The sequence below is a fragment of the Pipistrellus hanaki genome (assembly GCF_964339955.1).
Source record: "Pipistrellus hanaki genome assembly, chromosome: 5".
Classification (NCBI taxonomy): Eukaryota; Metazoa; Chordata; class Mammalia; order Chiroptera; family Vespertilionidae; genus Pipistrellus; species Pipistrellus hanaki.
Genome location: NC_140507.1, coordinates 78,091,672 through 78,114,630, shown reverse-complemented (window position 1 = coordinate 78,114,630; position 22,959 = coordinate 78,091,672). Strand labels below are relative to the sequence as shown.

The 22,959-nt window shown below is 36.8% G+C and overlaps 1 protein-coding gene across 1 annotated transcript; it reads left to right on the top strand.

Moving 5' to 3' along the window:
* Positions 1-668: 668 nt before the first annotated feature.
* LOC311623361 (uncharacterized protein) lies at positions 669-21,263 on the top strand (the record flags this gene model as incomplete). Its single annotated transcript, XM_084885357.1, has 4 exons — positions 669-1,634; positions 7,365-7,510; positions 8,849-9,006; positions 20,338-21,263. The coding sequence occupies 4 exons, from the start codon at positions 669-671 to the stop codon at positions 21,261-21,263; spliced, it is 2,196 nt and encodes a 731-aa protein (XP_084741483.1).
* Positions 21,264-22,959: the final 1,696 nt, after the last annotated feature.

The following is a 22,959-nucleotide window of genomic DNA, read 5'->3' as shown; positions in this document are numbered from 1 at the left end:
TAAATATCTCCAAATCTAATTAAAATTTATTTTCCACTTCATGTGTGTTTTTAGCATAAAAATGCTCTTACTCAAGGGAAGCTAATGAGTGACCATCTTTCTCAGGGCCTTTGTTCTGGCTGTTTCTTCTCCCTGGGAAACACTTTCCCTATTAGTCTCTTGCTCAGTCTTCATTGAGGTGTATGTTCAAGTGTTAGCCGTTGGCAAATCTTGGCTAAACTCTATGAAAAAGAACACCCTCTATTCACTCTCTCCATTTGATGTGCTTTACTTTTCCTTATAGCATCTCCACCATCAGACATATTATATTATCACTTTTATTTGATTATATTATTGCTCCATCATTAGTTTGTAGACTTTCATTTTTAAGCATCCCATATTCTGAACAGTGCCTGGAACATGGTCTATAGTCAATATAGATTTCTCTAATGCATGAAGGATATACTCAATAAAACAGCAGTATGCATTATGTTTGAAGAACAGGAAATTCTAATGAAAAATGCCAATAGAGAAATATTAATGGGAAACAGATAACACAACAAAAATGGAAATTATTTTCCTGACTCTAGCATAAAAATGTTTCATTTATTCTCAGTTACTCATGCTTGCTAATGTGAAAAAATTATTCACTTTTCCTATCTTTTTTCTTTTGTAATCACTTCCAACACATGGAACCAGGCAATGGTACACAAATTTCAGAATTTCTTCTTCTGGGACTTTCACAGGCACGGGAACTGCAGCCCCTCATATTTGGGCTTTTCCTCTCCATGTACCTGGTCACTGTGTTGGGAAACCTGCTCATCATCCTGACTATCAGCTCAGACTCCCACCTCCACACACCCATGTACTTCTTCCTCTCCAGCCTGTCCTTGGTAGACATCTGTGTCACCTCCACCACCATCCCAAAGATGCTGTGGAACATCCAGACACAGAGCAAAGCCATCACCTATGAAGGCTGCATCACACAGATGTATTTCTTCATATTCTTTGCAGGACTCGACGACTTCCTTCTAGCCGTGATGACCTATGACAGGTATGTGGCCATCTGTCTCCCCCTGCACTATATGGTCATCATGAACTTCCAGCTCTGTGGACTGCTGGTTCTAATGTCCTGGATCATGAGTGTCCTGAATTCCTTGATACAAACCTTAATAGTGTTGCAACTGTCCTTCTGTATGGACTTTGAAATCCCCCACTATTTCTGTGAAATCAAACAGGTGGTCCAACTTGCCTGTTCTGACACCTTTTCAAGTACCTTGGTGATGTATTTAGTATCTGTGCTACTGGGTGGTGGTCCCCTTGTCGGTATCGTGTACTCTTACTCTAAGATAGTGTCCTCCATATGGAGGATCCCATCAGCTCAGGGGAAGTATAAGGCATTTTCTACCTGTGCATCTCACCTCGCGGTTGTCTCCTTGTTTTATGGTACGATCCTAGGGGTTTACCTCAGCTCTGCTTCTACCCAGAGCTCACACTCAAACAGAGCAGCCTCAGTGATGTACACTGTGGTCACACCCATGCTGAACCCCTTCATCTACAGTCTCAGGAACAATGACATTAAGAGGGCTCTGAAAAGACATGTTGGGATGGTAGCTGCAAATGTACCAATTGTTCTAGGGCTGAAGAAATACACATGATAGCTGAACTCAAAGCCTCAGAGCCCGAAGTTGTGGATGTAGAATTTACTCTCTCTGTTCATTCCTGGAGTTTCTTTTTCTATGACTTCTGCACAGTTTTAATTGAATCACTTTATTGATTTCTTGTCTTTGTGATACCTAACAGCTTTTCCTATGTCATTTTTCTCTTCTCCAAAACTGATCCCAACCTTGGTTGAAATGAAATTCTCATTTATCTGACGAGACTGCGTGGATTTCTTAAGAACAGATAATTTTTAATGAAATCTATCATACTGAGTAATATTTCTTTCATTTTACTAAAAGAACAATCATGAGTTGTACTACTCCTATGGAAATAAACTGCACTTGGTAACCAATGCCATTTATATCATTTCATAGGAAAGGAAAATATAAGAGCACAGTTTAACCTTCTTTATACATCATATCTTCATATATCACTACCATACCTGCTCTTTCTGAATGTAGACATTTAGTGAGTATTATAGGAGGTCATTGGGATGTGTTCTCTCATTTAGATCCTGTATCTTATTTAGTGTCTTCATTCCTACCATAATCACTAGCAAACTGACAACCAAATGCATGTCTCCAATTCTAGATAACATGGAAACAAAAATTTCAATGAATAGTTTGACATAATAAGCCCTTACAGTCAGAGATAATCTTGAGTATGAGGAAGCAAATTTTTAAGTCATGGATTTATTGCTATGCAAACTATTCATATGGTGAATGTTAACTTATTGATGTATGTAAGATCGGTGTCCCTGTGTAAAGGGATTTCACATTGGGGTGGAGTTTTGCTTAGCTTAATTATGTTTCCAATTAACTATTGCCCTCTTCTACTTAAAGTTTTATTGCTGCCTACAAATATGATTCCCTTTATTGTTTTAAATGAAGTACCTCCCCCTACTCTAAATGTTGCCATAACCACTAAAGGTATAAGAATGAACCATATTATTATCCATTATACAAATGAATATGTGATCTATAGATATATAGATTTTCAGAGTTTTCGGAAAGGAACAAGGTCTTGCTGATACTCAAAGTATTGCTGTTAGGACTAGACAGGCAGAGAAACACATGAACCACCTGGTGAGGAAATAAGCAGGTGTTTTGTTATGATAATTCATGCAAGAGTAGGCCTTCCTTCCCCCAGCTGCAGGCACCTTCTTCCCTCTGGCACCTGGGATCCAGGTTTCCCTCCCAGCCCCAGCTTTTTCTGAAAGGACAGAAGGATATCTAGAAGGATGTCTGGTCTAATTAACATATTATGCTTTTATTATTATAGATGTGATCATGTGTTATGACATAAGGAAAAATATAATGGAAGCAATGGAAAGATATGTACACATGTAATACCTTAATAAAAAAATAAAAATAAAAATAAAAATAATTTCACTAATTCAAAAAAAAAAGAAAGAAAAATATAATGGAAAACATTATTGTATTGAATTTTGTCAATTAAATATTTGTAAAAAATTGTTTTCTCTTTTGTTAAAAAAAAAACCAAAAAAACATTGAAACCTGTAAAGAATTTTTGTGAGTTTATTTGAGCCAAACTGTTTACATATGCTGGGAAACAGAACCTCAACGGATTGAGATAATGCTCTGGAGAATGGCAGGTTATGTTTCTATATTTATACATTGTAATCAAAGGAAAGGGACGTAGGTGAGTTTCATGAAATCCATTGGTGATAGATCAGGGAGGTGGGACAGAGTGAAGCAGGGAAACCTCTGGGATAGGTGAAATGATGGACATGAGCTTCTTTTACAGAGATGGACACAGGATACTCTAAGGTAATTAACAGTTGACAATTAACTTGATAACAATAACAATGAGGGAATGTCTTGAGGCCATTTGTTGTGCCCTGAGGGGTCCAGGGTAAAAAGGAAGTTACAAGTTACCCAGACATCTCACAGATATGTTATCTTAGATGCAGGAAGGCAGATGGGCTCAGTAAAGAAGATCTAAGTTGATCTTTGTCAGATGAAATATCGGTCTAGGACATGACTACCCACTATAACCTGTTTGTAGTTAGATATGTAATTTTCAAACCATCTTTTGTGTTTATTTTAGGTCTCTGAGTTTGCAAGACTGCCACGCAGGCCTCCCCTGAGCTTGTCAGGTTAGCATGTGGCTCTTTTCATTCACATATGGAAGGTGGAAGTAGAGTCCAGGGATGCACAGGAGAGACCACACCACAGACAATGATCTGGCCCAGAATGTCAATAGTGCAGAGATTGATAAACCATGGCTGAAAGAACATATGTACTTGTAATATTTATAGCTGTCTGCAGATTGGTTTCACAATGTTATTACACTTACTGTTCTACCAGAAAAGAAAATATAGTACCCCTTTACTACCTGTTTGCAAATTCCATCCCTCATCAGTGCAACACCTTTTTCAAGTTTTCTCAGGCTGAGAGAAGTGAAATAATTTTTTTTCTGAAAATTTTTCTGAGTTTCATCAAAGATTCATATATTTGATGGCCTTGTTAATTTGAATACTATTTTCTATGCCTCGTGGTTTTTCATATTTAGCCTTTTACATGATTTCTAAACATATTATGGTAGAGCAGGTTGAAGAGGGTAACGGAGATAAACGGTGATGGGAGGAGACTTGACTTGGGTTGCTAAACACACAATACAATATACATATAAAGTTTAATAGAATTGTCTACTTGAATGCTACCTGATTTTGCTAACTAATGTTATCCAAATGAATTCTATGAAATTTAAAAATAAAAATAAATATAAATCATTATTTCTCAATTGACTTTGGGGGACGTTACAGCCATCAAAATGATTTACATTTTATTTAGTTATATATGTCTGTCTCATTACTTCTAATTCACCTGAATTATGGTGGTTTGGTCCACTCATATATATTAATATGCAGTTTTTTATCATTTCATATGAAAAGGATTTGTTACACTTAACAGTGAGTTGGCAATCCCTCTGACTTTTTGTAATGTTACTGGGAGAGGGGAACAACTTCATTTCCTTCCAGGTTGACATATTCCCAGCTTTTATTAAACAACTCAATGTTTACAAATACATTCAAAGGTAGACTTCCCATGGGTTCAGTGCACTTATATATTGAGACCTAATTCCCGACTCAGTCAACAAATAATAATGGAGCATCTGCTGTTTGCCACAATTTCTAGAAACATTATTTATTGTTTTCTATGTCTATGCCATTGCCAATTTGATTATTAATACAAGTTACTAACCCTAAATTATTGCTATTTATTACATCTTATTTTGGTTAGTTTTTTATGCTCATTCAATTTTATTAAATATACTTGCTTGGAATTTGCTCTGTGTAACCAGGTTTCATTCTCCCTGTCATGCCTTTCATTTCACAATTTCACATTTACTTAAAGATTTGCCTATGATAGTGCACATACATGCACACACATTTGTGAAAATAAAAAGATGAACAAAAGAGTTGAAGCCATACTTGTCTGGATCTGATACTGTGTTGTTACGTTCAGAGTACAATAAAAATATTTGCATGACAATGTGGTCAGGATTAAACCATATGAAGAAAGTTACTCAGTGTAGAAGGATGGCTCCTCATGGCTTGTGGAGGACTAATTGATCATGTCCTGAAGGCTTTTTCACATTGGATGAAGACCAGAATCAGAATTAGACTGTGTCCATTGATTTGTCAAAAATGAGGTCAAAACCCAAAGTCCAAAATAAACAATAATTCCATATAACAAAAGCGAGAAAGGGGCTTCTCTCATCCACCATTAATCATATTAAAACCAACTAATCAAATAAGTATAGAAGAGGCACAGACCAAAACAGTCTTCTACTGTTTGATGTTTAAAATATTCAAATAGTGTTGTTTTTATATATTTCCTTTTGTGAGTTATTGGTTTATTTTTATTTATTTATTTATTCATTTATTTATTTATTTAAAAATATATTTTATTGATTTTTTTACAGAATGGAAGAGAGAGGGATAGAGAGTTAGAAACATCAATGAGAGAGAATCATCAATCAGCTGTCTCTTGCACACCCCCTACTGGGGATGTGCCCACAACCAAGGTACATACCCTTGACCAGAATTGAACCTGGGACCTTTCAGTCTGCAGTCCAATGCTTTATCCACTGAGCCAAACCCGTTTCAGCAGGTTTATTTTGTTTGTTTGTTTTCACTTGTGGTAGTTACATCATCCTAAATAATAAAAGCCTAATATGCTAAGTGTCTGTTCTTCAGGTCAGCCATTCAACCAATCAAAGAATAATATGCTAATGATATGCTAAGGTTGCTCAACCGCTTGCTATGATATACACTGACCACCAGGGGTCAGAAGCTCAACGCAGGAGCTTTCCTCAAGTGGACAGTGGGCTCCCAGTGGGGAGCACCGCTAGCCAGAAGCCAGGTTCATGGTTTGTCAGTGTAGCGGTAGTGGTGTGAGCCTCTTCTGCCTCAGTGGCAGCTGGCTTAGATCCCCAAAGGGCTCCCAGACTGTGAGAGGGTACAGGCTGGGCTGAGGGATCCTCTCTATCCCTTACACCCCAGTGCACGATTTCATGCACCAGACCCCCTAGTATATCTATAAATACCTTTGTATTTTATACAAATTTATTTTTTCTCTTCTACTATTGTTGCTTAGCTTTGAAGGGAATATAATTAGTGTTGGAAAGCGGTAAGAATCCAAGGAAGATTTTTCTTCCCATTGTCTCTCAGGGACCTCCTAAGCAAATTAAATCTCTTCTTCCTAATATCCAGTTTTTGCTCTCTCTCCCTCTCTGTTTATTTAACCTATTGTTTATATTTCTTAATATTTCAGGACAGAAAATGTACATAGCAGTATGAAACTCCAAGCTTGAAACTCCATGGAAGGCATACAATAAGAATATCTAAATTCTATTGTTAAATTCTTTTTGGAAAAGCTTCTTGATCTGGACACCTTGACGGGTATCTTCTCATAGCCTGGGAGTGAGAAGCACATGGAAATAACACAGATGAAGAGGCCATGGTATTCTGTTGAGTGCGTGTGTGTGTGTGTGTGTGTGTGTGTGTGTGTGTATGCCTTGTAAACTGACAGCAGAGGTGCCTGATCTCATATATTCCAATGTGACTAATATGAGGAGATACTAAGGATGGGATCCTTTTCAATTAACAAGAAGCTTTTGCAACCAGATTACTAAAGTGCAAGGTTTACATAGTGTGCACAAGGCACTCTCCAAGACTTGAAGCTACAAGAGCAACATGCAAACTACCTTTTTTTCTTAATATCCTCTGACATCATCTCTGCTTTGCTGTGCTCATTCCCCTTGACACTCTGGCTCATTTTGAGCCCTGATTTTCTGAACAATCATCTTCCTCAGGGCCTTTGCACTGGCTGTCTCCACACCTGGCAAACGCTTCAGCTTCAATCTCCCAGTAAGTCTTCTTGGAGGTGTCTCTTAAGTGTCTTGGCTAAACTCTTTTAAGAAAAGCACCCTCTATCCACTCTCTCCATTTAATGTGATTTACTTTTCTTAATAGCATCTTCACTACTGGTTATACTTTTCTTTTAAGTGTATAGTTTACTATTCCTCTCATGAAAAATATGCACAACCGTCACCGATTAAGTTACCCAAGAATCTTTTTTCCTTCTGCTGTTCAATCTCCAGCTCACTTTTTGGCCTTTGCAGTCGCCCTGACTTTCTTCATTCTGTTCTTGCATTCCTTTCTCTGTTTTCTGGAGGTTTTTCTTCTCATATAGGCCATGTCTTGCAAGCCTGTGTTTGTGTTCATTTTTCTTTGCGTAATCCAAGGAATCAAAAATCATGCCAAAGCCAGTGGTCTTGCCACCATCAAAGTAGGTTTTGAATCCAAACACAAAGATGACACCAAGTGTGGTCTTATATTGTACATTTGGCTAGTTTGTCCCGAATTTCTGTCTTGGGTACTGTTGCCTTTCCAGAGTGAAGGACATCAATGACCATTTGCTTCCGCTGAAGTAGTCTGTTGGTCATGAACTTCTTGGTCCAGACGGATACCTTTTCATTCATGTTGAAGGTTGATCTTCAGCAGCCAGGGAGGAAATGACCACTGGTTATGTTATATTACTTTTTTTTTAAATTATATTCTTTCTTCAGCATTAGTTTGTAGAGACTTATTTTCCCCCCCAGCATCCCATACTGTGAACAGTGCCTAGAACATGGTTTATAATATAATCAATATATATTCCTCAAATGCATGAAATATAATTTTAATAAAGCAACAATATATACAATGTTTAAAGAACAAGTTGTTGGTAGAAAAGAAAATTCTATTGAGAAATGCCAATGGAGATACCATAATGGGTGATAAACCACGTACCAGAAATGAAAATTATTTTCCTGATTCTAAACATAAATATGTCATGTATTCTCACTTACTAATGCTTGCTATAGTGAAAATGAGCTTTTCATTTTTTTCTATTTTCTGGTAGTCAAATTCCTCAATAAAAGAAACCAGGCAATAGGACACACATTTCAGAATTTCTTCTTCTGGGACTTTCACAGGCACTGGAACTACAGCCACTCATATTTGGACTATTTCTCTCCATGTACCTGATCTCTGTGTTGGGAAACCTACTCATCATCCTGGCTGTGAGCTCAGACTTTCACCTTCACATGCCCATGTAAATCTTCCTCTGCAACCTGTCCTGGGTAGACATCTGTTTCACCTCCACCACCGTCCCAAAGATGCTGTAGAACCTCCAGACACAGAGAAAAGCCATCACCTACGAAGGCTGCATCACACAGATGTATTTTTTCATAGTTTTTGGTGGGTTGGACAACTTAATCCTGACTGTGATGGCCTATGACCGGTTTGTGGCCATCAGCCAACCCCTGCACTACATGGTCATCATGAACCCCCGGCTCTGTGGATTGCTGGTCTGGTGTCCTGGATCATTAGTGTCCTGAATTCCTCGCTACATACCTTAGTGGTGTTGCACCTGTCCTTCTGTTCAGACTTGGAAATCCCCTACTTTTTCTGTGAAATCAATCAGATGGTCCAACTTGCCTGTTCTGACACCTTTCTTAACAATATTCTAATGTATTCTTCAGCTGTGCTGTTATGTATTGGTCCACTTCCTGGGATCCTTTACTCTTACTGTAAGATACTTTCCTCCATACATAGAATTGTATCTGCTCAGGGGAAGTATAAAGCATTTTCTACTTGTGCATCTCACCTCTCAGTTGTTTCCTTATTTTATAGTACAGTCCTAGGAGTATACCTCAGCTCTACTGCTTTCCACAGTACACACTCAAGTGCAATAGCCTCTGTGATGTACACTGTGGTCACACCCATGCTGAACCCCTTCATCTACAGTCTCAGGAACAAGGACTTAAAAGGGGCCCTGGAAAGATTCCTTGGTAGGTAAGCTCTTCAAAGCTAACTGCACTAGGCTGAATAATTACCCAGGAATGCAGGGTTCAAATCCTCAGGGCCAGAAGTTCTGTCACAAATTAATCCAATATTTGGACTATATGTCATTGTAAAATCTCTTTTATCTCAAAGATTAATATGAATCACTTTTGCTTAATTTGTTATCTTATGACATATTTCATTCCAGGTAATTTTTTCTAATGTGTTCCTGAGAGAATAGTCATGAATTTTCCCCCTATGGAGAAAATTATACTTGTCTACTAAAGTCATTTGCATAATTCTGTTTGAGAGGTAACTCTTAGACCACAGTTTTCATTTATTTGTTCATCATTATTTTCTACAGCACCATCTTTACTGCTCTTCTTGATAATGTGGACTTTGACATGCTAGTATGTTTTATAGAATGTTCTCCTGATTTTATGTTCTTCATTCTATTATTCATCTCTGTGTCCACATGCTTACCATAGCCACTGGGAAATATTGACTATCAAACACATGTTTCCAAGAAGAGTCTAAAAGAAATAGGCATTTTACTAGATAGATTGGTCTAATATGGTTAGAATCAGAGATGACCTTAAATGTGATGAAGCAAAAATTGCCATACAATATTTTACTATAGGAAAATGTTTTTCATGATAATTGTATATTTAATAAAGTGTAGAATATGCTGTCTATGTGTAAGGCTCCATATTAATTGGGGTGAAAGATTATGTGGTGTATTTTATAAAATTTTTATGAACTATTTCAGTGTTTTGGCTATAAAACTTTCTTTCTATATGATTTTTTAAAAAGTGAGCAGGACAGAGAGAGAAGAAGAGAGAAAAATCCATATGGAGAGAGAACTATTATTGATCAGTTGTCTCCCATACACATTGCAACTGGGGATCCAATCCAAAACCTGGAAATGTGCCCTGACTGGGAATAGAACCAGCAACCTTGCTGTGCATGGGATGATGCTTAACAAACGGAACCATACAAGCCAGGGCTCCTTGAAAACTTTGAATGTGCTTCCTCCTAATGTGACTCTTTCTAGTGTTCTAAATTCACTATTTCCCATTTTCTAAATTTTTTTCAAGTCCACCAAAGGGAAAGTGAGTGAACAATCTCACTAACACACAATAAGTATCTTTCTACTCAGGAATAACTTCAACCTTTATACATATATATATATATATATATATATATATATATATATATATATATTACTGATTTCAGAGAGAAAGGGAGAGGGAGAGAGAGAGAGAGATAGGAAAATCAATAATGAGGGAGAATCATTAATTTCCTGCCTGCTGCATGCCCCCTAATGGGGATTGAGCCCCATCCATGGCCTTTTCTTGACTGGAATTGAACCTAAAACCTTTCAGTCCCCAAGCCGATGCTCTATATACTTAAGTAAACCAGCGAGAGCAATATTTTCAATCTTTATGGTCAAAGGAAGAATCCTGCCCTGTTATATGTAGATTTTCTTGCACAAACATGCATGTCCTTCCATTCTGTCTTGACTACCTGGAAGGGAGCCTCAGTGAAGGCACTTTTACAAAGTTAACTAAAATGTATTGCAGTTACAGTATGATTGTGAGTGCTATCCTCAAATATCAGTACAAATGCCAAAAGTAAGAGGTACCAGATTATTATAATTTATCTCAGTTATTTTTGCTTTGATTATAGTATCAATTTATTATTGTTATGTAACAAACCACTGTAAAGTAAATATTTTCATATTATTCCTTTATTTTCCAATGGGTTTGTGTAGTGGGAAGATGTTCTGATCTCTGCTGGTCTCCTCATGAGTCTGCAGTCAGCTATGGGTCAGCGGGGGTGTCTCTGCTGACCTTTCTAATGTATCAGGGGCTCAGGTATGGTGACTGATTTAGGCAGGGCGTGGCTGTCATAAATGAGCTCTGCTCCCATGTCCTTATCTGGAAGGCCCCCTGGGTTTGCTCGCATGGCTGATGCATGTCAAATTCTAAAACAACTTGCAGAAAGATTAAATGTTGCTCAGCAAACTATTTGCAATCGTTTATAAGCAATGGGAAATATTTTAAAGGAAGGATAATGGGTGATATATCATTTGAACAAAAGACAAATGGAAAACCAAAAAGTCATTAGTAAAATGTTGCTTCATTGGCATGAAAAAAGTCTTTTTTTTTTCTTTCATTGAATTGTGACTGGCGATGAAAACTGGATTTAATTTGAGAATCCCAAAAGATCCAGGTCAACCATTAACAACCGAAAACCAAATCACTTTGGAAAGAAGACAAAGCTCTGTGTTTGGTGGGATCAGGAAGGTGTGGTGTATTATGAGCTTCTAAAACCAGGTGAAACTGTTAATACTGATCGCTACCAATAGCAAACAATCAAGTTGAACTACTCTTTAATTTTAAAACAACAAGAATATGCCAGAAGGCATACCAAAGTACTTTTGCTTCATGATAATGCACATTACACACTTCAAAAGCAGTTAAAGATACGTTAAAGCATCTTCCCTAGGAAGTATTAACCTACCCAATCTATTCAACAGACCTTGCTCCTTCACATTATCACTTGTTCTGATCAATGGCACATGCACTTTCTGAGCAGCACTTCAAAACGTATGAAGAAGTAGAAAATTGGGTCTCTGAATGGTTTGCCTCAAAACAAGAGAAGTTCTATTGGTACAGTATCCACAAATTATCTGAAAGATGAGGGAAATGTGTAGCTAGTGATGGACAATACTTTGAATAAAGCACTTTTCATTTTTTTATTGAAATTATTGTGTTTTCTATAATTACAAAATCTGCCATATTAACCAGTACACCTAGTATATTTTAATTTTTTCTTCTGATGTTTTGAAATGTGTGACTAAGAAGTTAACTGACTTTTGTCAATGTCCCATGTGTGCTTAAAAGGGAGACATATTATTTGTTTACAAGGCTACAAAGTTTAATATTTATCAGTTAATTAAAAGTTTATAATTCAGAAAAAAACCTAGTTCAGGCAATAATCAACAACAGATAACTACTTACCTTGATTATTGTATTAGTAAGGTATTGTTGCATGACCAGTCATCCTTCAAGCAAATTATTTGATACTAGAGATGCTGTGTACTGATTGATGCACTGGTGAAGATTGGGCAGAAACCGGCTCTCATACATCCCCTGGCGGGGGGGGGGGGGGGGGGGAGGGGTTCTGGATTGTGAGAGAGTAGAGGCCAGGCAAATGGACCCCACCAGTGCATGATTGGGGCTGGAGAGGGACCCCAGGAGGGCTTCAGGGTCTGTCAGGCACATCTCACCCAATCCCAATTGGCCAGACCCCAGCAACAAGCCAACCTACTAGACAGAGCGTCTGCCCCCTGGTGGTTAGTGTCTATGATATCAACTGGTCAAATGAAAGGTCAGTTACTTTGCATATTATGCTTTTAAAAAGTAGGATAATGCCATTATTACCAAGTGTGTTTGTGTGGTGGGGAGCTTTTCTGAACTCCACTAGTCTCTTTATGAATCTATAGTCAGTTGTGAGTCTCATTCATGATGTGTGGGTCCATGGTGACCTTCTCCCTTGAAGCAGTATATCATCAGTTTACCCTGTTTCTATATCTACTTTTATCTTCTATTTTAAAGAAAAGAAAGTGTACGGAGGGTGACTTGCCTTATTTTACTCTATTATTCCTATATCCATGAAAGTTAGCTTTTTTCCCATGTAGAAGTGATTCCTCCCACTAGCAGAGTGCCAGATCCTGGCTTTTTTCCTTGTAGGTTTTTTATAAGTAAAATTACATCATGTAATTGGAATATGATTAAAATTTATAATTTGATGAATAAAGGCACTCAAAAATTGCAGTCTATGTCTCATGTTTTTAATTGATGTTTTGTTTTATTTTTTGTTAATCCTTAAATGAGGATATTTTTCCTTTGATTTTTAGAGACAGTTGAAGAGAGAGAGACAGAGAGAAAAAATCCAAGTGAGAAAGACACATTAATTGGTTGCCTCCTGCTTGCACCCTGACCAGGGCTGGAGATCAAGTCTGCAATCCAGGCACATGCCCTTGACTGGAATCAACTCAGGACCCTTCAGTCCTTGGGCCGATGCTCTATCCACTGAGCCAAACTGGCTAGGGCTCATGTTTCCATCTGTATATGTCAGGAAAGTACACAATAAACTTTTGTGATTTCTTATACTAATTGTTAAACATTTGCTTACCTGAGACTAATTTTCCAATGAAATATGGCCATACATTTCATTTATTGCTTGCAGCATTCACCATAAGGATAGTAAACACGACTTCAGATGCATGTTGCAAGCAATAAATGAAGTATATGGACATATTTCATTGACTCCAAATAAAGTGTTCCAAGGTAAAGTGTTTATGTATGTGTGTGCTTATTAATATACATTTTTGTTTCAAACAAAACCACCCACTTATATGTACACAAACAGATTCAGTTATAAACACATAACTTATATTGAAAGAAAACTTAAGAGAAGTTTGAAAAGGATAGAAATGAAAATAATGAATTTTGAATTAACATAAATTGAAAAGATGTAGGAATTTAGACATGAAGATTTTAAATCAATGGCAGACATGAACTTAAATGATGAATTACTTTTCATATATTAATGCCTCAAAATTGGGAACACATTTACATTTATGCAACTAGAAATTCTCTACCTGCAAAAGTGGCTGATTAACTCCAAACTTATTTATTTATTTATTTATTTATTTATTTATTTATTTATTTTACTTAAGGAAGGATTAAAACTCAAAATGCCTTTACTCAGTAGAGGCTAAATAAATAAATTGAGATACTAGATCTCAGTTTCCTGAAGAAAATTTCATGGGACAAATGTGTATGCACTTTTTAATGCTAGTGTAAGATTTCCATTTGAGAGATTTAAAACCAACACATTCATGCTCTTAAAATTCCTGAGGTCAGAAACAGGAAATGGGTCCCTAGAGGGCTAATATCAAGATGCTTTCAGGCCTAGGTTTCTTTTGGAGGCTACAGGGAAGAGTCTACTTACTTTCCTATTCCAAGGTTAGATGAGAGTGTAAAATAATATAAATATGTTTTTATAATTAACAAGTATTTCACAGTGAGGGACTAAATGGCAGCCCTTGTGGTAAAAGTTGAAATGCCAAATTATTTTGGCTAACATGTCATGAAGCTCATTGTATACACTCAAAGTTTATATCAAAGAAACTCATCTCTCCCTCTTATTGAAATAAAAATAGCAATTATCTGTAGCTATTAGGGCCTAAGTCCCTATCACAAGTCAATATTTGGAGATTCAAGTTTTCTAATCCATACTACATCCTCAGTCTTAAATTTGGAAAAATTTTCAATCAGGGTTGGGATAAGATGTTGGGATGTTTATCCTTTGAAACCCAACAAACGTTGTAAGGATGAACTAGTCAAAACTGGACTCACTTTAATTCTAAGCTGGTCTTTTGGGAACACGGAATTTCCAGGAAAACATTTCCTTCTGTCCAGACCCACAGGGAAATCAGTTGATTAGAAGTTGCAGTAACAAGACAGAAATGCACCTAATGATCAGACATAGGGAGCTGTAAATATCTCCTCATCTCCAGTCTCTCAGTGTGTGAGACCTTGGGCTGGCTGGGACCTGCTTGTGCTTTTGAGATCCTAGGAGACCTGTGCTTGCCTCCTTCCTGCTGTCTTGTCTGGGCAGAGAGCTTCAGTCTGGATCACCCATCCATGAGGTTTGACTTTCACATGAAGACCTTTTCCTCAGAGTTCCCAAACAGGTGTGTTCAGAGGTCCAGTAAGTTCTACAGAAAAAGGTCAGAGAGAGTGAAGATAAGCACATGTTCTTGAGATCTATTGACAGGCACCAGTCTATGTCTGCTTGTCTGCTTAATTAACTAATTAATGACTGATTTATGATGGTAAAAGGAGAAGTGAACATTGAAGTAATTGCTGATAATTAACTGATGAAAGTGGTAATTGAGCCATAAAGTGATTTAAGTAGAATCAGAATTTGTACACTGAGTTTTGCCAGTACAGAGGGTAGGAAAATAGAGTAGTAGATATGGGGGGATATCCAGTCAGGTGAGGCAGGTCTTTATATTTATCATGGCATCTATTCAACTATGTTTCCATTGATGAGAAAGATCCAGGACCTGATATATTACCGTATAACAGTAGTTCATGAGACATACATTTCACAGGACCTTCTTTCACTCTGGTATTCAATTCACATGAAAAAGAAAATATGATAAATAACAGGAGGTATGCTAAATAGTTTAACTTTGCAATGACTTCATTTTCTGTGACCTGAATATATTTGTGGGTTAGTTATTCATTTGTTTAATCTCTTTTAAGTCATCTGTAAAGTCTTGACCTTTGTGTAGAGGGGTCAGAGTATTTTTATTCCTGTTTTTAATGCATTCTCCCAAACCAGGAATTGGAGGTTTCTTTCACACACTTTGTTTGTTTTGATACCTTCATGTGTGTATATGTGGGCAATTGTGAGTGTTTATTAATAGTGTGGGCTCAAACCTCTCAGTCAATCATATTGCTTTCTCTCCATTGCTTTTTCCAAATTTTATTTCATTTTTAAAAACTAATACTTTATTGTTGAAAGTAGTACATTGTCCTCCATTGACCCCTTCCAGCTCTGCCCCTGCCACCCCCCCTCCCTCTTGCCCAAGGCTTTGTTCTCCCCACTATTGTCTGTGTCCATGGGTTATGTACACATGCATACAAGGTCTTTGGTTGTTTACCTCCCACCCAACCCACTCCCAAGCCTCCACCCTGTTCCATGTTTCTCTGTCTCTGGATTCATTCCAATCATCTGTTTATTTTGTTACTTAGATTACATATGAGTGAGATCCATTGCTTTTGAATTTTTATTTTTCTTAATGAAAAATATTCAGCTGTTACATATATATTCTTCACTTGTGAACCGTTGCTCTCTAGAATGAAAGGGAATGTTCTGTGTAAGCAGCAATAATAAATCACCCTGCACACAGACTGCCAACTTGTTTCACATCTCCATTGTTCCTTATTTTTCATTTTTTGTTGTTGTTAGCTCTGTTTCCAAAACAGGCGTTATCTTCTACTATCCTCTGGAAGGCATTCTCTTTTATTTACTAAAGATTACCTTTACCTTCCATTAGCATATTTGAACCCTATATCTTTATAGAAGAAACTATCGCTTAGATACTGCTTTCCTCCAAAGTTAAAATCAATTATACCCAGCACACTTGGCTCAGTGGTTGAGTGTTGACTTTAAACCAGGAGGTCACCTTTAGATTCCGGCTCAGTCTGGGTTGCAAGCTTGGTCCCTGGTAGGGGGTATGCAGAGGGCAGTCAATCATTGATTCACTCTCATCATTGATGTTTCTGTATCTCTCTTCCTCTTTCTTTCTTTATAAAATAAATAAAAATATATTTTTAATATTTTATAATATTCCGTTTTTTCCAAGTTATTGGAAATATAAGCTGGAATTAGTGGCCCATGTTGAAATTATTAAGTTATTATTATTATCTGTCTTTATATAGATTAATTTGATTCTCTCTTAATTTTGTTTCATGCAGATGTCTTAACCACTCTTAATCTAATTTCATTCTTTTGATAATCTATACTCCATAAATTTTTAGTTTTTTTTAAAACATCTTTTGTGCTTTGGATACATACACACTTATATGCAATTTAATAAATACGTAAGTTGTATCCTGTGCCCAGCAGAAATTATCTTTATGTGTTGTACAGTCTTTTTTTCTATGTGTCCACTCTTCCTTTTTACTCAACAATACATTATGATTTTTTGTCCATTAAGTTAAGATGATGCTAATTCATTATCACAATATATACAAAATATTTTGTGATGTGGTTGTGCTATTCACACTTTGAAAGTGTGAATAATTATATAAAATTATTAAAAATATTTTGGATTTGTTACATTAAAATTCTGATTTCCCACCAGAGGCAATATTGTTCCCTCAGGGGATATTGAGCAATATGCAGAGACATGATTGTCAGTCACATGGCAAGTGTAGGTAGATAGAGTCCAGGGATGTAAAGGAGAGACCACACCACAGACAATTATCTGGCTCAGAATGTCAGTAGTCTAGAGATTGATACACCATGACTGAAAGAATAAATGTACTTGTAATATTTATAGCTATTTTCAGATTGGTTTCCCAATGTTTTAATACTTACAGTTCTTCCAGAAATAAAAATAGAATACCCCTTAACTACCTGTTTGAAAGATCAATGTGACACCTTTTTAAGTTTTCTGCAGGCTGAGAGATGTGGAAGAATTTTTTTCTTGTTTTCTGAAGTTTTCCTAAGTTTTATCAAAGATTTATATATGTGATGCTCTTGTTAATTTGAATATTATTTGTATATGCTAATTAATATTTCAGTATTAGCCTTTTAAATGATTTCTAAACATGATTTTGGTTGGGGAAATGGAAGAGTGTAACAGAATAATTGGTGCTAGAAGGAGACTTGACTAGGAGAGCTGAACACATAATACTCTATAAATCTGATTTATGATAGAATTGTATACCTGAAACCTACATAATTTTATTAATCAATTTTACCACAAAAAATTCCATGAAATTTAAGAATAAAACTTAATATAAATTATTATTTCTCAGTCGATTTTGAGGTATGTTTTGGCCATAAAAATGTTTCACATTTTATTTACTTAAATAGATCTGTCTCATTATTACTAAGTCTCTTGACTTAGTTATGATGGTTTGGCCCACCCATACATATTAATGTACAGTGTTCTATCATTTCACATGAAAAGGACTGGTGACAGTTTAGAGTGAGTAGGCAATTAGTCTGATATTTTGTAAAGTGACTGAGGGAGGGAGGGGAACAATTGCATTTCCTTCCAGGTTGATACATACCCAGCTTTTATTAAACAACTCAATGTTTCCAAATATATTGAAATGCAGACTTTCCATGGTTCAGTGCACTTATATACTGAGACCTAATTCCTGATTCATTCAAGAAATAACAATGGAGCATTTACTATGTGATACAATTCCTAGAAACATTATAGATTGTCTTCTATGTCTATGCCATTGCCAATTTGATTACTAATCCAAGTTACTAACCCTAAATTATTGCTATTTATTATACCATGTTTTCGTGAGGCTTTTATGCTCCACTCAATTTTATTTAATACAGTTGCTTGGAATTTGCTCTGTTTTAACAGGTGTCTTTCTCCCTGCCATTCTTTTCACTTCATAACTTCATATTTATTTAAGTTTGTCTATAAAAGTGCACATATATTCACAAACATTTGTGAAAATACAAAGGCGAACAAAACAGGTGAAACCCTGCTTGTGTGGACCTGGCACTGTGATAAAGTCAGTGTACAAAAGAAAAAATGTTTGTATGACCAGGTGCTCAGGCTTAAATCATATGAAGAAAGTTACTCAGTGTAGAAGAATGGATTGCCATGGCATGTGCAGGATTTATTGATCACATCTTCAGAGGCCTTTGGACATTGGATGAAGATTAAAACTAAGATTAAAAATGATGCCTCATAAGAAAAGTGAGAAAAGTATTGCCTCATTTACCATCAATCATATCAAGACCAACTGATCAAATAAATATAGAAGATGCAAAGGAAAAACCAGTCTTCTGCTGCTTGAAAGCAGAAAATATTCACCCTGTGTTGTTTTTATATATTCCCTTTTGTGAGTTACTGATTTATTTTTTTGTCAGAGTTCATTTGGGGTAGTTACATCATATACCTATAAAAACCTTTGTGTTTTTTACAAATTTACTTTTTCTCCTCTATTCCTTTTTCTTGGCTTTGAGGAGGATATAATTAAGGTTGAAAAGCAACAAGAATCTGAAGATTTTTCTTTCTTGTTGTCTATCTGAGCTAACTAAATATCTCTTTTTCCTCATGTCCACTTTCTTGCTCTTTCTCTCTCTGCGTGTTTGTTTAACCTATTGTTCATGTTTCTTTAAATACAAGACAGAAAGTGGGCATTGTAAACCTTATTTGTCCATGAGAAGCGTACTATGAGAATATCCATATACTATTTCTAAATTGTTTTTGGAAAAGATAGTTGATCTGAACATCTAGAGTTGTATCTTCTTTTTTTTTTTTTTAAATATATTTTTTATTGATTTTTTACAGAGAGGAAGAGAGAGAGATAGAGAGCCAGAAACATCGATGAGAGCGAATCATCGACCAGCTGCCTCCTGCACACCCCCTACTGGGGATGTGCCCGCAACCAATGCACATGCCCTTAACCGGAATCGAACCTGGGACCTTTCAGTCCGCAGGCTGATGCTCTATCCACTGAGCAAACCGGTCTTGGCAAGTTGTATCTTCTTATAGTCTAAATAGTATCAGTGTGAGAAGGACACAGAAATAACAGTTGGGGAAAGGCCATGGTGTGCTATTTTGTGTGTGTGCGCGTGTGTGCGTGTGTGTGTCTGTCTGTGTGTGTGTGTCTGTGTGTGTGTTGTAATCTGAGAGCAATGCCTGGATTGATATATTCCAATATGACTCTAATATCAAGAGGAGATATAAGGAGGAGATCCTTTTCAATTCACAAGATGCTCCTGCAACTAGATTAATGAAGTCCTAGATTTGCAAAGTGTGCACAAGCCACTCCCCATGACCTGAAGTTACAACAGCAGCACACAAGTGACCATTTTTCTAAATATTCTCTGACATCTCTGATCCTGCTTTGCTGTGTTCATTCTGCTTGATACTCTGACTCATTTTGAGTCCTGGTTTTCTAAACAATCATCTTCCTCAAGGTCTTTGCACAGCCTGTTCCTTTTGCCTGGAAAACACTTATGCTTCATTTTCCCAGTTAGTGATCTATGAGGTATCTGTTTAAGTGTTATCTTTGGCAAGTTTGGCTACACTCTATAAAAAAGAAACCCTCTCTCCACTCTCTTCTTTAATGAGATTTACTTTTGTTTATAGCAGCTGCCCCATTGCATATGTTTTATTACTTTTATTTGATTATATTCTTTCTCCATGATTAGTTTGTAAGGACTTTGTTTTTCAGCATACCATACTCTAAAAAGTGCCTGACATGGTCTGTCGTCAATATACTGTATATTTCCTAAATTAATGAGTGATATCCTCAATAAAACAGAAATAAACATATATTTGAAGAACAGGTAGATGGTAGAAAAGGAAATTCTAATGACAAATGCTAATAGAGATACCATAATGGGGACCAAGTCAAACACCAAAAATGGAAATTAGATTCTTGATTCTGAAACATAAATATGTCATTATTCTCAGTTTCAAATGCCTGCTAATATGAAAACTTGTTTTCCATTTTTTCTCTTTTCTGGTAGTCACTTATGACACATGGAACCAAGCAATGGTACACAAATGTCAAAGTTTGTTCTCCTGGGACTTTCACAGGCACTGGAACTGCAGCCCCTCATATTTGGGCTTTTCCTCTCCATGTACCTGATCACTGTGTTGGGAAACCTGCTCATCATCCTGGTCATCAGCTCAGACTCCCACCTCTACACACCCATGTACTTTTTCCTCTCCAACCTGTCCTTGGTAGACATCTGTTTCACCTCCACCACCATCCCAAAGATGCTGTGTAACATTCAAACACAGAGCAAAGAAATCACCTATGAAGGCTGCATTACCCAGATGTATTTTTTCATACTTTTTGCTGGGTTGGACGAATTTATTCTGACAGTAATGGCCTATGACCGATTTATGGCTATCTGCCACCCTCTGCATTACATGGTCATCATGAACCCCCGGCTCTGTGGACTGCTGGTTCTGGTTTCCTGGATCATGAGTGTCTTGAATTCCTTGCTACATAGCTTAATGGTGTTGAGGCTGTCCTTCTGTTCAGACTTGGAAATCCCCCACTTTTTCTGTGAAGTCAATCAGGTGGTCCAACTTGCCTGTTCTGACACCTACCTTAACAACATCCTGATGTATTCTTCATCTGGGCTGTTGGCTGTTGGTCCCTTTGCTGGGATCCTTTACTCTTACTCTAAGATACTTTCCTCTATATGGGGAATCCCATCAGCTCAGGGGAAGTATAAAGCATTTTCTACCTGTGCGTCTCACCTCTCAGTTGTCTCCTTATTTTATGATACAAGCTTAGGAGTTTATCTCAGCTCTACTGCTTCCCACAGTGCACACTCAAGTGCAACAGCCTCGGTGATGTACACTGTGGTCACACCTATGCTGAACCCCTTCATCTACAGTCTCAGGAACAAGGACATAAAAGGGTCCCTGAAAAGATTTCTTGGCAGGTAAGCTCTTCAAGGAACAACTGTACTAGGCTGTACAATTGCCCAGGAATAAAGGGTGCAAATCCCCAGAGCTAGAAGTTCTGACACAATTTAATCCAATATTTGGACCATATATAAAAGGAAACTCTCATTTATCTCCTAGGTTAACACAAATTACTTTAGCATAATTCAATATTTTATAACACTTTTCAACCCAAGTAATTTTTCTATTGTTTTCCTGTAAGAAATTATACTACCCCTGTGGACAAAATTATAGCTGGATACTAAGGTCATTTGCGTTATTTTATTTTATAGCAAAATCTTTAACCACAATTTTCACTTATATGTTCATTATTCTTTCCTTTCTTTTTTTGATATTTTTTCTCTATTGATTAAGGTATTACATATGTGTTCTTGGCCCCCCCCCCCATTGTCTTCCCACTCTCCCTACTCATGCCCTCACCCCCCTGGTGTCTGTGTCCATTGGTTAGTCTTACACACATGCATACCTTTGGTTGATTTCTCCACCTTACCCCACCATCCCCTACCTTTCCTCTGAGTTTTGACTGTCTGATTGATGTTTCTCTATCTCTGGATATGGTTTTGTTCATTAGTTTATGTTGTTCATTATATTCCATAAATGAGTGAGATCATGTGATATTTATCTTTCTCTGACGGGCTTATTTCACTTAACATAATGCTCCCCAGTTCCATTCATACTGTTGCAAATGGTAGGGGTTCCTTCCTTTACACAGCAGCATAGTATTCCATTGTGTACATGTACCACAGTTGGCTAATCCACTCATCTGCTAATGGGCACTTAGGCTGATTCCAAATCTTAGGTATGGTAAATTGTGCTGTTATGAACATAGGGGTGCATGTATCCTTTTTGATTGGTGTTTCTAGTTTCTTGTGATATATTCTTATTAGTGGGGTCACTGGGTCAAATTTTTAGTTTATTGAGGAAACTCCATACTGTTCTCCACAATGGCTGCACCAGTCTGCAGTCTCACCAACAGTGCATGAGGGTTCCTTTTTCTCAGCATCTTCACCAGCACTTATCATTTGTTGACTTGTTAATACCTTGTTTCCCCGAAAATAAGACAGTGTCTTATATTAATTTTTGCTCCCAAAGATGCGCTAGGTCTCATTTTTAGGGGATGTCTTATTTTTCCATGAAGAAGAATATGGTACACATTTATTGTTAAATGAAAATGAAGGAAATTTATTACCTGTATACAGTACAGTAGTACGATAGTTGTCAACACAAACGAGACAAACTGTGAATCCTACAGTATCAAGAATTTACTCATTTATTCAATGACAATCATGTCATCATCTTCTGGAAAATCATCTCTGTCTCTCTCTCTTCAACTGTCTCTAAAAATCAAAGGAAAATATCCTCATTTAAGGATTAACAAAAAATAAACAAAACATCAATTAAAAACATGAGACATAGACTGCAATTTTTGAATGCCTTTAGTCATCAAATTGTAAATTTTAATCATATTCCAATTACATGATGTAATTATACTTATAAAAAACCTAGAAGGAAAAAAAAGCCAGGATCTGGAGCTCTGCTAGTGGGAGGAATCTCTTCTACCTGGGAAAAAAAGCTAACTTTCATGGATAAAGGGATAGTAGAAGTAAAATAAAGCAATTCCCACTCCGTACACTTTCTTTTCTTTAAGATAGAAGATAAAGGTAGATATAGAAATAGA